General features: G+C 42.0%; 1 protein-coding gene across 2 annotated transcripts in view; it reads right to left on the bottom strand.

The window, feature by feature from the left end:
* Nucleotides 1-1744: 1744 nt before the first annotated feature.
* GOLGA5 (golgin A5) overlaps nucleotides 1745-14734 on the bottom strand; it is a 31460-nt gene continuing 18470 nt past the window's right edge. For both annotated transcript variants that reach the window (XM_081096076.1, XM_081096077.1), the window contains exons 8-13: nucleotides 14338-14466; nucleotides 11215-11313; nucleotides 9414-9639; nucleotides 7316-7421; nucleotides 3912-3975; nucleotides 1745-2210 (exon numbers count right to left, since the gene is read on the bottom strand). In XM_081096076.1, the coding sequence (XP_080952202.1) occupies nucleotides 2130-2210; nucleotides 3912-3975; nucleotides 7316-7421; nucleotides 9414-9639; nucleotides 11215-11313; nucleotides 14338-14466 (705 nt within the window). In that variant the 3' untranslated portion in view covers nucleotides 1745-2129. The remainder of the gene's footprint in view (nucleotides 2211-3911; nucleotides 3976-7315; nucleotides 7422-9413; nucleotides 9640-11214; nucleotides 11314-14337; nucleotides 14467-14734) is intronic.

The following is a 14734-nucleotide window of genomic DNA, read 5'->3' as shown; positions in this document are numbered from 1 at the left end:
CTCTCCCTCGCACAGCCTGAGCCACACACGGGGTGGGGCAAGAGGAGGTTACTGTTGTATGTGAAATGCAGAGTATTATTTATGGGTGACTATTTTTTCCATATGAACTGTAAACTACTTTTGCCCCACCATGCATATTAATTACACTAGAGACCTGGTGCACGAAATTCGTCCAGGGGAGGGTGGGGTTCCCTCAGCCCAGTCTGCACCCTCTCCAATCTGGAACCCCTCAGGGGATGTCCGACTGCTGGTTTAGGCCTGGTCCTGGGCAGTCGGATATCCCTCTCATAATCCTGGACCACTGGCTCCTAATCACTCACCTGCCTGCCTGCCTGGTCGCCCCTAACTGCCCCCCCCCCAAGCCTGGTCACCCCCAACTGCCCCCCACTGCTGGCCTGGTCGCCCCCAACTGCCCTCCCTGCTGGCCTGGTCGCCCCCAACTGCCCCCCCTGCTGGCCTGGTCATCCCCAACTGCTCCCCTGCTGGCCTGGTCTCCCCTACTGCTCCCACCACCAGCCTGGTCACCCCCAACTGCCCCCCTTTGCTGGCATGGTCTCCCCCTACTGCTCCCCCTGCTGGCCTGGTCACCCCTAACTGCCCCCCCTGCCAGTCGCCCCTAACTACCCCCTGCTGCCGGCCAGGTTGCCCCCAACTGCCTCCCTCTGCCAGCCTGGTCGCCACCCTGGTCACCCCCAACTGCCCCCCCTGCTGACCTAGTCACCCCCAACTGCTCCCCCTGCCATCCTGGTCACCCCACGCAGCCTGCTTGTTCAGTTGTTTGGTCGTCCCTCACTAACGCCCCTGCCGGCCTGGTTGTAGGCAGCCATCTTGTGAGGGCGTGAGGGTCAATTTGCACTTTACCTCTTTATTATATAGGATCTGAAGAGAGACCACAAGAGCCCAGGGGGCAGAAAAAGAATTGAGATGTGTAGGAAAAAAGAAAAGTCAGAACAGACATTATATTGGACCTAAAGCAAAAAATAGTCTCTTCAAAGAATAACTTTGTAATATCTCTGCACTGGAGTGTTTTAAAAATGCAAAGATTGCTGAAACAGATTCGATTTCTAAACGCACAAGCAGGGGCTATGGATGTCCTGAGGTAGAGGCTGGAGGTGTAGGCTGAGAAAAGGAAAAAGGGCGGAGGAAGGTGATGAATGATTGAGAATGGAAGGAATTTGGTGCAGGGGTCGGGGAGGGGAAACAGTGCACACACTGGGAAAGGGCAGCCCACTGAGAACCAACCACGAGTGATACCAGCTGCTGCCCTCCGCTCGATCGTCTGGCCATCTGGAACGGTCTGGCTTAATGGGGATAAAAAACTATTATTTTTAAAAAAGGTAAATGCACAGTAAATTTTATGTTTATAAAAAGATTTATATCAATCAGGCCTTTAACATGTCAAAGTAAATTTGCAAAGTTTGCCCTGGCCGGCGTGGTTCAGTGGTTGGAGTGTTGGCCTGTGCGCTGGAGGGTCTCAGGTTCGATTTCCAGTCAAGGGCACGTACCTGGGTTGCAGGTTATATCCCTGCCTGGTCCCCCTCCCTGAGGTTGGGATGCATGCAGGAGGCAACCAATTGATGCAGCTCCCTCACACTGATGTTTTGTTCTCCTCTCTCTCTGCCCCTCTCTTCCACTCTAAAAAAATAATGGGAAAAATATCCTCACTCTTTGGGTGAGGTATATCAAAAGGGGAAAAAAGTGTATTTGTAAAGTTAAGTAGAGGAAAATACAAAAGCAGACAGAATTATCAAAAAGAAAACCTTTTATTTATGTCACTAAATACAATTAGTTTCCCTGATTACAACCCATAATGAGTATCAGTAAAATACAGGCTGGTCTGTACAGAGGTGAACCACCCAGCATCTGTGTGTACATATATATACATGGACCCACCAATCTCAGAAAAAGCGGAGCTGAGCTTGTTAAATTACCGTCTGTTTTAGAAACTCTTACCATTTGAGGGAAATTAGAGGAAGATTTAGGTAGCAGAGTATAATAACTTAAAAAGTTAAAAGCTTGTAGTGATAAAATAATCTTGGGCACCCTCCTCCAGAATTTGAAGCCATTGACCTGTTACAGATCCAAAGTCTGGAAAAAGACAACCAATCATTGCAACAACTGGGTTCAGTTCATTTGCCATGGGGTTGGTCATGGTGCATTTCCGGTGTATAAGTCAACAAAACAATCATGACCCAGAGGTGAAGCAAAGCCTAAAGAAAGAAAAGGTAATTTGTGGATTAGTCAGTGATCCCATCTTCACCACAGGCCCAGTGAGAGGTGCATGGAGGGCAGGAATCGCATCTTGGTTGTCTTTGTGTTCCTGTCCAGCACTGTGTCTGTAACATTCCAGGGGCTCAGTGCGTGTTTATTGGGTAACTAATGAAGAAATAGATGTACAACCGATGGAGGGTAGTGGTTACAATTCCTGCATATTTCTCAGTCAAGAGGAGATAAGTCCTCAACTCATTCATGATAAGCACATGGACCCCAAACAACCAGGTGATTAATGGCTGGGGAGCCATGAAGTGGCTAGGGAGGCTCTTTAAGAGCAGTCAGAGCTGGTGTTCTGAAAGAGGGCTTGGCCATGCTTTGGTGAAGAGGGGTGGGAAGACGTGCTCGACAGGAATGCTGTGCCAGGTTTCAGAGGGGATTTGGGGTCCAGCACAGGACCTCCACTGGCAGTCCCACTAGCTCCCTCGTGGCCGGGGGGCAACGGCGTGAGGCTCCGTCGCTCAGGCATCACTGGCGTGAAGCATCACATCTCATGCTGACAGAGCACATGTTCTTCAGAATCTCCCACCGGAAATCAACCCAGATGTGGACACATTCTGAATCCTTTCTGAGGTCAATCTTTTTCCTCTCATTCTCTCCACCCTCACTTCTTAAAAACTTTTTTTTTTAAAGGAGTAACTCTTCCCTCTAGTGGATCAGAGAGAAATTTCTTTCTAAGGGTGCTTTTATTCCTTTTGAAGAAGAAAATGCCTGTTTTAATTCAACCCAACTACGTTTAGCATCCCCATTCAGAACAGTGAGTGAGTTTTTTAGGCTCACAGGACATGTGAAATGGCATGCCTGACTCTGGTAACCATTATTAGAGCTAAGAAATCTGAAAGAAAATAAATCAACCTTGAGACCGTTTTAGAAAACAAAGCAAAACACATGAAAGCAACTTTACATCAAGATAAAAATAAAATCGTTTTATATTGTATTTTTTATCATAAGAGGGGCTCAGCAATGGAGTTAACTGTTAAACTGCACTAAAGTTAATTTTATTGTAGGAAAAGTCTTTGAGCAATTTATATTTTAGACATAACAAATTGTTATTTTCACTTGCATTACTAAAAATGAATTATCTTTCAAAACTGACTGCTAAACTTTCAGTCAAAAAGACCAGCAGCTGCCTGGATGGTATAACTCAGTGGCTGAGCCTCAACCCATGAACCAGGAGGTCATGTTCAATTCCTGGTGAGGGCACATGCCTGGGTTGCAGGCTCGATCCCCAGTAGGGGGCGTGCAGGAGGCAGCCAGTCATGATTTTCCCATCATTGATGTTTCTGTCTCTCTCTCTCTCTCCCTCTCCCTTCCTCTCTCTCTGAAGTAAATAAAAACATATTTTATTTTTTAAATATATTTTATTGATTTTTTACAGAGAGGAAGGGAGAGGAATAGAGAGGTAGAAACATTGATCAGCTGCCTCCTGCACAACCCCTACTGGGGATGTGCCCGCAACCAAGGTACATGCCCTTGACCGGAATCAAACCTGGGACCCTTCAGTCAGCAGGCTGGCGCTCTATCCACTGAGCCAAACCAGTTAGGACAATAAAAACATATTTTTTAAAAAAGACCAACAGCTGAAAAAATCCTAGTTAAAAATCAAGTGCAGTATTGTTTTTTAAAACAAGTTCACTTACCATATATATAATTACAAAAACTCGTGCTATGGGGTATCTTCGGAGAAAAATTCCCAGACGGATACTGTGCAAACGGTAGTGGGGTGGAGAGAAGAGAAAAGAAGAGAGTTAGACTAACAACAGATCTACCTGTGGTAATATCTAATAATGCATTTTGACATTTCCCTCATTTATACTAGTTCTGTGGCCACCATAAAGATTTATTTATAGTAGATTAAATAATTATTTGAAATAATCATATAGAAATGCCATAGTGTAAACAAATACGTTTATCATCACTTCGATTTAGCTTTTAAACAACTTGCTCCTTCTCTAAATCATTTTTTCTTTTAGGAACTAAGTTATAAAACACAAGGTAAATGTGAAAACAAGAATAGGAGAAAGTCTAGTTGGAATCAATCTGCAAATTACTAATCAAAAAGCTTTTGTATGGATACTATGCTTCCCAAAGACACAAAACCACAGAAAACCAAGTAAACGCTTAAACAAATGAAGTGTGAGGAGCAATATGATGTCCAGACCTTGCCACTCACACCTTTTTCCATTCCCCCATCAAGATGGACACAGGGACAAGCAAATACACCTTCTCTACCTTACTGTTTCTCTGACTGCCACTAGCACAATGCCTTGTATACTGGCTCTCTAAAAATTATGTAGGCTGAATAAATGAAAGTTGAAATAGATGTGCATATTAATTTGGAGATGACTATGGCATCCTTGGTCCATGACTTTGGGAATCTTAGTAAATCCTCCTCCTTATATGTCACACCACAGCTATATTCTGATACATAAAGGTAAAAAAGATTGCTCTTTTACGCAATAACTCATTGAAACCGTGTTTAATTATAAGACAAAAGAGTTTAGTAGGATATTTAGACATGAACTTTATCAATGCTATATATAAACTGTTAAGACATTTTTCCCTTTAAAAGATAATAAAAGACAAATTATTAATCTTTTATTATTATACCACTTAACAGCGAAATAAATTGTTATTTATGGGTAGCACATGTATGAAAATGATAACGGGGGTGGCTTAGATTAAATCTGCAGGAGTCCCTGAGCATCAATGAATGTTTGGTGGTTTCTTCTAGCAAGTCTTTTGCTTCATTTATTTTGGTTGCTAAGTACAGAGCTCCACCTTTATCTGGGTTATTCAAAATCATGATTCTCTGTGAGCTGTTCTAATCTCGGCCTTGCCAGCAGATGGGTTCACATCCAAAATAAGAATAGCCTCTCGCCGACTCGTTTTCTGTTCAAATCCTCCTTTATAGGATAGTAGGATGAAAGGCGAGGTGTGAAATCTTCTGTGATTACTTGTTCTACAGGTTTCCAGGCCTGAATTACACAGTGACCTGCGTATGCAAAAGCTGCAATACCCAATCCTGCAGCATCAAGCTTCCGGCCATCCCTGGTCGATCTCCAAGTCCGCCCATGTGGTCAAGGGAGGTGAGTACTCAGCATAACACCAGCATCGCCAGTGGGGGTGATGCTGCCAAGGGCAGCCGTGGCACTGCGGCAGAGGGAGACCTAAAACCCTTTTCTGACAATTATCTAAGGCCTTTATTAACAGGTGCTTGCCGTCTGTTGAATTGTTTTAAAAAAATCAAGTTGTACACTTTTATTACAAATTAAAAATGAGGTTCTTAAAAAATGTCAACTTGCCAGGTATAAAACAATTTAAAAACCTCTAAAGGTGTATTAAGAAAAACCAGGCCTTTTTTTTTTTTTTTTTTAACATGTCTGTCATTACCAAAAAAGAGACATCTTTAGGTAAAAATATTAAAGTCCCCATGCTGCATAGCTGGTCAATGGGCAAAAAGCAAGAACTTAAGATCTTCAGCTCCAATCTTTTTTGTTGTTGTTAATCTCACATGAGGCTTTTTCCATTGCTTTTTCAGAGAGAGTGGGAGGTGTGTGTGTGTGTGTGTGTGTGTGTGTATAGAGAGAGAGAAATATCAATGTGAGAGAGACACACATCGACTGGTTGCCTCCTGCATGTGCTCCCCAAGGACAGGGAGCAAACCCACAGCCCAGATACATGCCCTTGACTGGGAATCAAACCCAAGACCCTTGGGTGCACAGGCTGATGCTCTAACCACTTAGGAACACTGGCCAGGCATGGTCATTTACTATTGCTGGAATTTGATCTTCATTTCTTCTTGTTGGATGACTGAACCGGATAGCAGAGATGGTAAGCTGGCGTTTACTCAGCCCTGCTTTGCTCAGCTTTGGGAGATGAAGTCTCAGCTGGCGGATCAGCTGCTTGAGTCTCAGTGGCATCTTGTGTTTAGGGTGGTCTAGGCATCTGCATACATTGCAACGGTACTGATGTCGAGGTAGCTGTTGACCTTGGGTCTCTGATAATCCTGCTGGCAATTGTATGGAGGACCCTCTGACGTGAAGAGCATCTATGATGCTTATGGTCTGCTGCCTATTTACTGCCTTGCACTGGACTCCACAAGGGCCTGTAACATTTGCTGCCTCCACACCCTTTTCTCCTTTAACTACATCAAACCCATAGCCTTTCTTTCTCCTACACTGTGAGGGTACTTCCTGGGGTTCTTCTTTATGGCAGTCTGGTGTACAAATACATCTTCTTTGGTGTCATTTCTGTTGATTAAACCATATCCGTCTCTTACACTGAACCATTTTACTGCTCCCAAAATCTTCGTTGCAATGATTTTGTCCCTGCTGGCCGGTGCCCAGGGTATGAGGCTACCTGGGCTGGCACTCCCTGTGCCACTGCCTGTGGTGCCAGACTTGGTGATGGCAATGCTGAGGGTGGGAGTGGCAGGCCTCCCTACTGATGGTCGGGGTGATGGTGACTGGGGCTGTCTGCAGCAGCTGCGGCTCCTCCTAGGGTGTGATGGTAACTAGGCCGGAGCGATGGCAGTGCAGCTGCTTGGAGCTCTCTAGGGTCCTCTCTTCACTCCCGATAAACTCTAAAACATTTTCTATGTAAGGTGGATGTCTGCTAGTATAAAAAGTTTATTTATAAATATATACATAACATAAATTATGTATTATTTATGTAACATAAAAAACATTACAATGAGTACTGTTCATTAGTAGCATCTTTTATTCTAATCACATGACAAATGAGATAAAGCATTCAAATGGATGCATTTATATGTAATAGAGACTTTCTCAATAAAATTTAATGAGTTTTTAAATAGAGTTTATTACAGAAAGAAACAGTCAGGATTAATCATCTTCAATAAGTAAAGGCACTGGCAGACCTCTTAAAGCAATTTCATGACACTGAAATACCATGAAAGGAATAAGGTAAAAGCCACTTAAATATCAGCTCTATCTGATGGGACTCACCATGATGGAAACCACTAGAAAAGGTTATAAAAATATTTGATGGTCCATCACTCATCGTTACTGGCAGGACTTACCTAAATTGGTCAATTGAACTGGCAGCTTTGCGGACTCTTCCATACATTCCTGCCAGGCTAGTTTCTGTGTCATTAAAAAGAACAGGAACGTTTCGCAGACGTGCCCCTGTTTAAAGAAGAAAATAATGAATGGAGGTACAGACAGCAAAATGAATTTTCTAACAAGATTACAGTGAATATACATTAAGTTACACGTGGAAGAAATTCTCAAGGCCAACTTTCTAAGTATTACATCCAGAGATAAAAATCATAAAAAACAAACAAACAGGTAAATTTGATTATATGAAATGTTTGAACTTCCATATCCAAAAAATCAAAATGTAAAAACTAGAAAAATTATTTCTCTATGAAATTAGCAAAAATTCAAGTTTATAAATACCAAGTGTCGTCACAGTCAATACTAATGGACACAACTCCTGTGCTAGTAAGAATGGCCTTTCTACAAAGCCCATGACTCCCACATCTCATCTCCAGCCCAGACCTCTCCCAACTCGACTTGTCCAATCACCTGGCTCCATTTCCCTCTGGATGTCTAACAGTCATCTCAAACTGAGCATGCCGAGACCATGGTACTGACTGCTCGCCCCTGCTGCCAACCCACTCGCCCTGCAGTTCTCCCATCTCAGACATGAGAACTCCATCCTTCCACCTGCTCAGGCCTCCACCTTGACTCCTTTCTTCCTATCAAACTTCACCATCTGCCAGCAAATGCTGTCAGCTCACCTTTAACATCAATCCTCACAATCCCCACTCTGGTCTGAACCACCATCATTTCTCACATGGATTAATACAACAGCTCCTCCTGGTCCCCTGCCTCCACTCTTAGTTCTTTGTAGTCTATTATGGACTTAGCAGCCAGAGGTATCTTGTTAAAATACAGGTTACAGCAGCCACCCTTCTCAAGTCCCTCCAGTGGCTTTCCCTTCCTTCAGAGAAGTCGTCCTACAGGCCTAAACAGCTTCCTCCAAGTTCTCTGAATTCACCTTACACTCCACTCCCCTCACTCCTGCTGGCCTCCCTGCTGTTCCTGCAACATGCCAGCAACATTCCCGCCTCAGGGCCTTTGCACTGCTCTTCTCCCTCCCTGGAACACTCTTCCCGTGGATCTCCTCATCGTCTACTATCTTCCCTCCTACCTTTTCAATGAGGTCTTCCTGGACCACCCTAAAGTACAATCCTTTCTCCACACTCAGCACCCGGTGTCTCCCTTCCTCAGCGGCACCTACCACCATCTCACATTGTTCTTTACTGCCTGTGTCCTCCACCTGCATTCCTCTCCACACCACCAGAGTTTAAGATCTGCAGAGCAGAGATTTTGGTCTCTTTTGTTGCCCAATGTCTAGGATAGTACCTGGGTACAAACTAGGCACTTAATAATTATTTGCTGATTTTGCCACTAAAAATCAAAAGCTTTCAAATGTGTACTATTCACCCAGCATTCCATTTCTAATCATTTATCCCAAGAAAATAAGAGATATAGAGAAAATATTTTCCTCAGAACCGCTATATTAGCGACAAAAATGGCAACAATCTAAATTCCCAACCATAAGGAACTGATCAAACAAATTACAGTATTTACACAACAAATTCCTATAAAGCAATGTATAAGCTATACTATGAAACTCATTTATATGAAAAAAGTTAAAAATCAATAAAACAGGCCTCTTTTCTCCAAGTCCCATATTAGTGAGAGATATTAATCAGTTCACAGTCCAATTTACTAATGATCATATCAAACAGCACATGGCCCATCTTCACATCAGGAGAAAAGTGGGTGCTTCATTGGATAAAACCTCTTTCTTAATAAAAATGGTCTTTTTTTAACTTATCAAAATCGCGTTTGAATTAGCAACATTAGGAATTAAGGTAACAAAACGTTTTTGTTTTTGTTTTTTAATCGTCACCCAAGGATATTTTTCCATTGATTTCTAGGGAGAGTGGAAGAGAGAGGGAAAGACAGAGAGAAACATCAATGTGAGAGAAACACATCGACTGGTTGCCTCCCCCAAGCACCCCGACCAGGGCCCAGGCCGGGGAGGAGCCTGCAATCAAGGTACGTGCCCTTGACTGGAATTGAACCGGCCGTTCTTATTATTACCTTCGCCATTGTCAACTCCGGACATATTGATGGAAGACCCAGTGCTCCCGGCTCCAGTGGCCAATTTCATCTGCTGCTCGAGGCGCTCCAGCTGGAAGACCAGCGAGTTCTTCTCAGTGCTGAGGCTCTCCAGCATGGTCTGCTTCTGGATGAGAGTCTCTGTCAGCTGGTGGAGTCGACTCTCCAACTCGGACTGGCTGCTATTGCTTAGGGTTTTATTGGTAAGCTGAAAGGCAACAGTTCATAAAAGTATTACATAAAACCGGTCATACAACACAGAGACCACACTGCCACATCCCCACAGGTGAACTGTGGTATTCACTGATTTCTCAAAACTCTGTAATGATTCTTTCATTTTCTACAGAAGCAATTTTCAAACTGTATTAGTGGGTCACAAAATCAACTTGTTGGTTCACAATCGACCCGTTAAAAAGTAGAACAGAATGGGACGTATCAGAGCGTATAGCACATGGTATGTGAGAGTATTGTTTTGTAAAATTTCTTTGCAACGTAACATTAGTTTTGTACGTTGTAAGAACGTACATCATGGTCAAAAATATCTGAAAGCACTGATCCATGGGACATAGTTGAAACATTTGACCCGAATAACAACAGTTGTGCAAAGACCACTCGCTCCCAGTGGTTTTCGTCCCTGCGCTGCGATTTCCTAGCTACCTGACTTGGACAAACTGCTATACCTCTCTGAATCTGTTTCCTCCAGTGAGGACAAATGTGCTTGCTGTCTGTCTCCTCATGTGTTAAGTGAGGACAGCAGTGCCTGTTGCACGTGGTATTTAGGGATATTAAATGAGAATTTCCTTGGGTCTGGTGACGGTTGTTAGTAACTTCCTTCGTTGCATCTTCTATTTGTTCTAATCTGTCACCATTTCCCTCTTCCACTCAGCTGTCCACATTTCCCGCTTGGAAAATTCAGTCCCCTTCTCTTATCTAGGCTCTACCTGCCTTCAGAGCCTCTTCCCTGAAGCCTTTTCCAACCACTCTAGCCCGAGCTGACCTCAGCCTTCTTTTAGACTCCCAGGAACTGCCTCCGCATTTATCAATCACTTTGGCAACACTGTTTAAAGGAGTCCATTACTTATTGAGTCAATCGCCTGAAGAGAAGGGAGGAAAGGACAATCTACAACTACGGAGTAAGCGAAAGCATGATTTTGGCAATTAATGATCAAGACTGGTAAACTTGGGTGCTAGGCACAGGCTGTTTTCTGTATGTTTCACATTTTCAGAGTTACAAAGAGGTCTTGCTGACTTCATGAAAGACCTATCAATTGCTAATAGAAAGATTTATCCCTGGATTTTTCTTAGGAAAGAGAAAACACATTTATGAAACTGGTAATCTGCATAATCCCCACTTGAAGTTAGAAGGTATTGGGATAATTCACATCTCCCTGAGTGACTCTGGCTACAAGATCTATAATAATAAAAGTGTAATATGCTAATTAGACTGGACAGCCGAATGACCTTCTGGACGTCCTTCCAGACGACCTTCCGGACAAAGAAGGGGCTGTGAGGGCTGAGAGCAGCCACCACGGCTACGTGGGCCGAGCCCCTTGCACAAATTTCGTGCATCGGGCCTCTAGTACTTTTATAAGAAGCAAGCCACAGAATAGAGCAAGTGCAGACTCATAGATGAAAACTCTATATCAGGTTGAAAATAACACTGTACCACTGCAACAAGAAAACTCAGATGAAAATATGGAAAAAGAAGATCTTACTGTATTCTTTGGAAAAATGTGGCCTTACAATGAACGGTATCTTTGCCGAAGTTGTAAATGACACATACCTGATTCCTTAGTTTCTGAATTTCTTCTTCTCGATCTTTAATTCTGCTTTGCAATGTGTTCTTTGTTCGATAAAGATCTTCTTCTATGTAATGGAATTCCTACAAAGTGAGGCACAAAATGGAAGTTAAAACAGCGTTCCTTCCCTATTCCAACCCCAGAACCTAAAACAGTGCCTGACACATAGTAGACATCAATATGGGCTGAGTATATACTGAATGAATAAATGAACAGATTTGGATGGGTCTGATGAAAAGTTATACTTCAGCATCATGTATCAATTTGTACATTAATGTTTAAGCACAAGTCTTTACGTGGTCATATGTTTTAAATTTTTCTAGAACTGCTACTGGATCATCATATGATAAGTGTATGTCTAACTTAAAGGAAGAAAACCTGAAAATTGTTTTCCAAAACCTGTACCAGTTTGCATTCCCACAGCAATATGAGAGCATGCCAGTTCTTCCGCATCCTTCCCACACTTGGTGTTGTCAGCCTCTGTAAGTGTAGCTAATCTAGTTGGGTATGTGGTGCTATCTCATTGAGGTTTCACTTTGCATTTCCCTAATGATTAATGATGTTGAGCAGCTTATTCATGTGTTTATTTGTATCAGGCAATATCTTGTACCTTTTTTGCACTGTCATTAATAAAAGAGAGAAAGAAACAAAGAAATACCTCTGGGTTCACTATCAACTGCATTAAACCACTGCTAGTCTGTACAATAAATACGATCATTCAGAGTCAAGTCGAATTTAAAAACAAAGCACATCCAGGAAAGAAAGAGTAATTAGTTAGCTAAGTACCTTCAAAAGCATTATGTAGCATAGGGAATATAGTCAATTATATTGTTAATAACTTTGCATGGTGACAGATGGTAACATCCTGGGGGTCATTTTGCAATGTATATAAATATCGAATCACTATAATGTACACCTAAAACTAATGGTATATTGTATGACAATTTTAAAAAGCATTATGCTTCACTGTGCTGGGAGCTTCATATTGCTCCTTCAGTAAAAGGAGCTGTATGAAGACATACATGTGAGATGGACTAAGCTTCCAGAGATACTTTAGACCAGGGGTCCTCAAACTTTTTAAACAGGGGGCCAGTTCACTGTCCCTCAGACCGTTGGAGAGCCGGACTATAGTTTAAAAAAAAAAACTATGAACAAATTCCTATGCACACAGCGGCGGCAAAAACACCCGGCAGGCCGCATGTAGCCCGAGGGCCATAGTTTGAGGACCCCTGCTAGACATTTAGTTCAACTTGCTCATTTCACAGACTGTAAAAACTGAGATAAGTGAAAAAAATAAAATTTAAAAAAAGAGAGAGAGAAAATGGCCCTAGCCAGTTTGGCTCAGTGGATAGAGCGTCAGGCTGTAGACTAAAGGGTCCTGAGTTCGATTCCTGCCAAGGGCATATGCCCGGGTTGTGGGCTCGATCCCCTGTAGGGGGCGAGAGCAGAAGGCAGCCAATCAGTGATTCTCTCTCATCATTGATGTTTCCATCTCTCTCTTCCTCTCTGAAATCAATAAAAATATATTTTTTAAAAAAAGAGAGAAAATGAGGAAGGTAATTAGGGTTAGAAGAATAATTTACAGGTACGCCTTATTTCTGAAGCTCCAGGTTAGCATGAAATTTAAGGTTGAAATTATCTAAACTGATAAAGAGCACTACAGGACATTTAATCTAGATGTTAAGTTCTTCACATCCAGAACATCTGTTTACTAAGTAAACAGCCACAGAACATTCAGCTCCACTTTCTTCTACTCACCTCCCTCATTTTATAGAAGGGCACTGGAAATGAATGTGGTTGAAACCATGTGCCATAATAAAATGAAAGTTATCTCACTAACCACCAAGAATATAAAATTTTTGCCTTTAAATATATATTAGATCATTAAATAGATTAAAGTGCAATTTCTGAAAGGACAGCTAATCTTGTAATTAAATTAATACAGCCCATGATGTACTCTACAGGTTGCTACTCAGTGAGTTTTTCTCTTAATATGCAAAAACAGATTTGAGTGCTATTTTCACAATAAAAACAAGTATTTCTCTGAGAATTGAACCAGTTTCAGAAAGAATAAATCCTAATGAAAAAAAAAAAATCCGCCAGGCCAGAATGGCTCAGTTGATTGAGTGCCGTCCTGTGCTCCGAAAGGTTGCCAGTTCAATTCCCAGCCAGGGCACAAACCTGGGCTGCGATTTTGATCCCCAATTGGGGCACGTACAGAGGACAACCAATCAATGTTTCTCTTTCACATCGATGCTTCTCTCTCTCTCTGTCTCTCTCTGTTCCTCTCTTCCTCTAAGCATGTCCTCACATGATGATTTAAAAAAAAAATCTTTAAAGGACATAAATATGCAAAGCTGGAATAGTTTTATCTTCTATAAAATAAACAGGATAGTGATTTTATTGTGAGAAATGAAATAAGATAATGTAAATTAAGTGCCTATAACAATGTCACTGCTCAGTAAATTATAGATGTTATTAATATTAGACAGAGAATCTTATTCTGAAAATGAGGCTATAAACATGTTTAACTGTGTTAATATGAAAACTACTATAGAAGTATATTAAAGTAAAATATACTTGGGGAGCAGACAACTGCTAATTGAACAATGAAATAGAATCTTAACGATGATTTGTAAGTATAATCTGTATAAGCACTTTTTCTCAATCAGAAAAAGTAATCTAATATGGTACTAATGTTATATTTTTATTAACTAGGAATTACTGTTGTGTCCAGAAAATACAAATGTAGTAAAATATAAAAATCAACTGATGTTTTTAAGTTTTCTATATGTATACACTCTGACAAACAAATATAAAAAAAATACGTAGTAGAAAAAAAACTCTAGGACAGGAATCCTGATTCTACTCTATTCTGTAATTAGTTGTGTGAAATTAGGCAAGCCCCATAACCATTTTGTGCCTCTATTTTTCAGCTGTTAAAACAAACAATTAAAGAGCGTAGGACAGTGGTAGCAGCCAGGCCTGTCTACCACTAGTTCTCTAAGCACATCTCCTAAGAATGTCAGGAAGCTGATTTACTGGGATGTGTCCTCGTGTGACAGCTGGGAGACAGTCTTCTCCAATAATCAATCTAAAATCCTTACCTGCTTCTGTCGGTCCAATTCTGCCTCAAGTTCTTGTTTAGATGCTTTATGCCCAGCTATTTGGTCTTGCAGATCTTGCAACTGTTCTCTTATTGATTCTGCTTCACTGACCTGCTGAGCCTCCATATCCTAAAAAGATGAATCTTACATGTGAAAGCAATCAATAACTGTTCAGTTCAATATGTACTGAGCAATCATCACGCACCATGAACTGGAGTCAGCAGGCACGGGAGGGACAAAGATGAAAGACACGGTCTCAGCCTAAAAGGAGCATATAAACTGACACTTCATTATGTAATACTAGAAGCCCGGTACACGAAATTGGTACGGGGGAGGGGGGTGTCCCACTGCCCAGCCTGCACCCTCTCCAATCTGGGACCTCTTGGGGGATGTCCGA

The sequence above is a fragment of the Myotis nattereri genome (genome assembly GCF_964212035.1).
Source record: "Myotis nattereri genome assembly, chromosome: 1".
NCBI classification, from domain to species: Eukaryota; Metazoa; Chordata; class Mammalia; order Chiroptera; family Vespertilionidae; genus Myotis; species Myotis nattereri.
The sequence above is the reverse complement of the archived record's forward strand: the minus strand, read 5'-3'. Positions and strand labels throughout refer to the sequence as shown.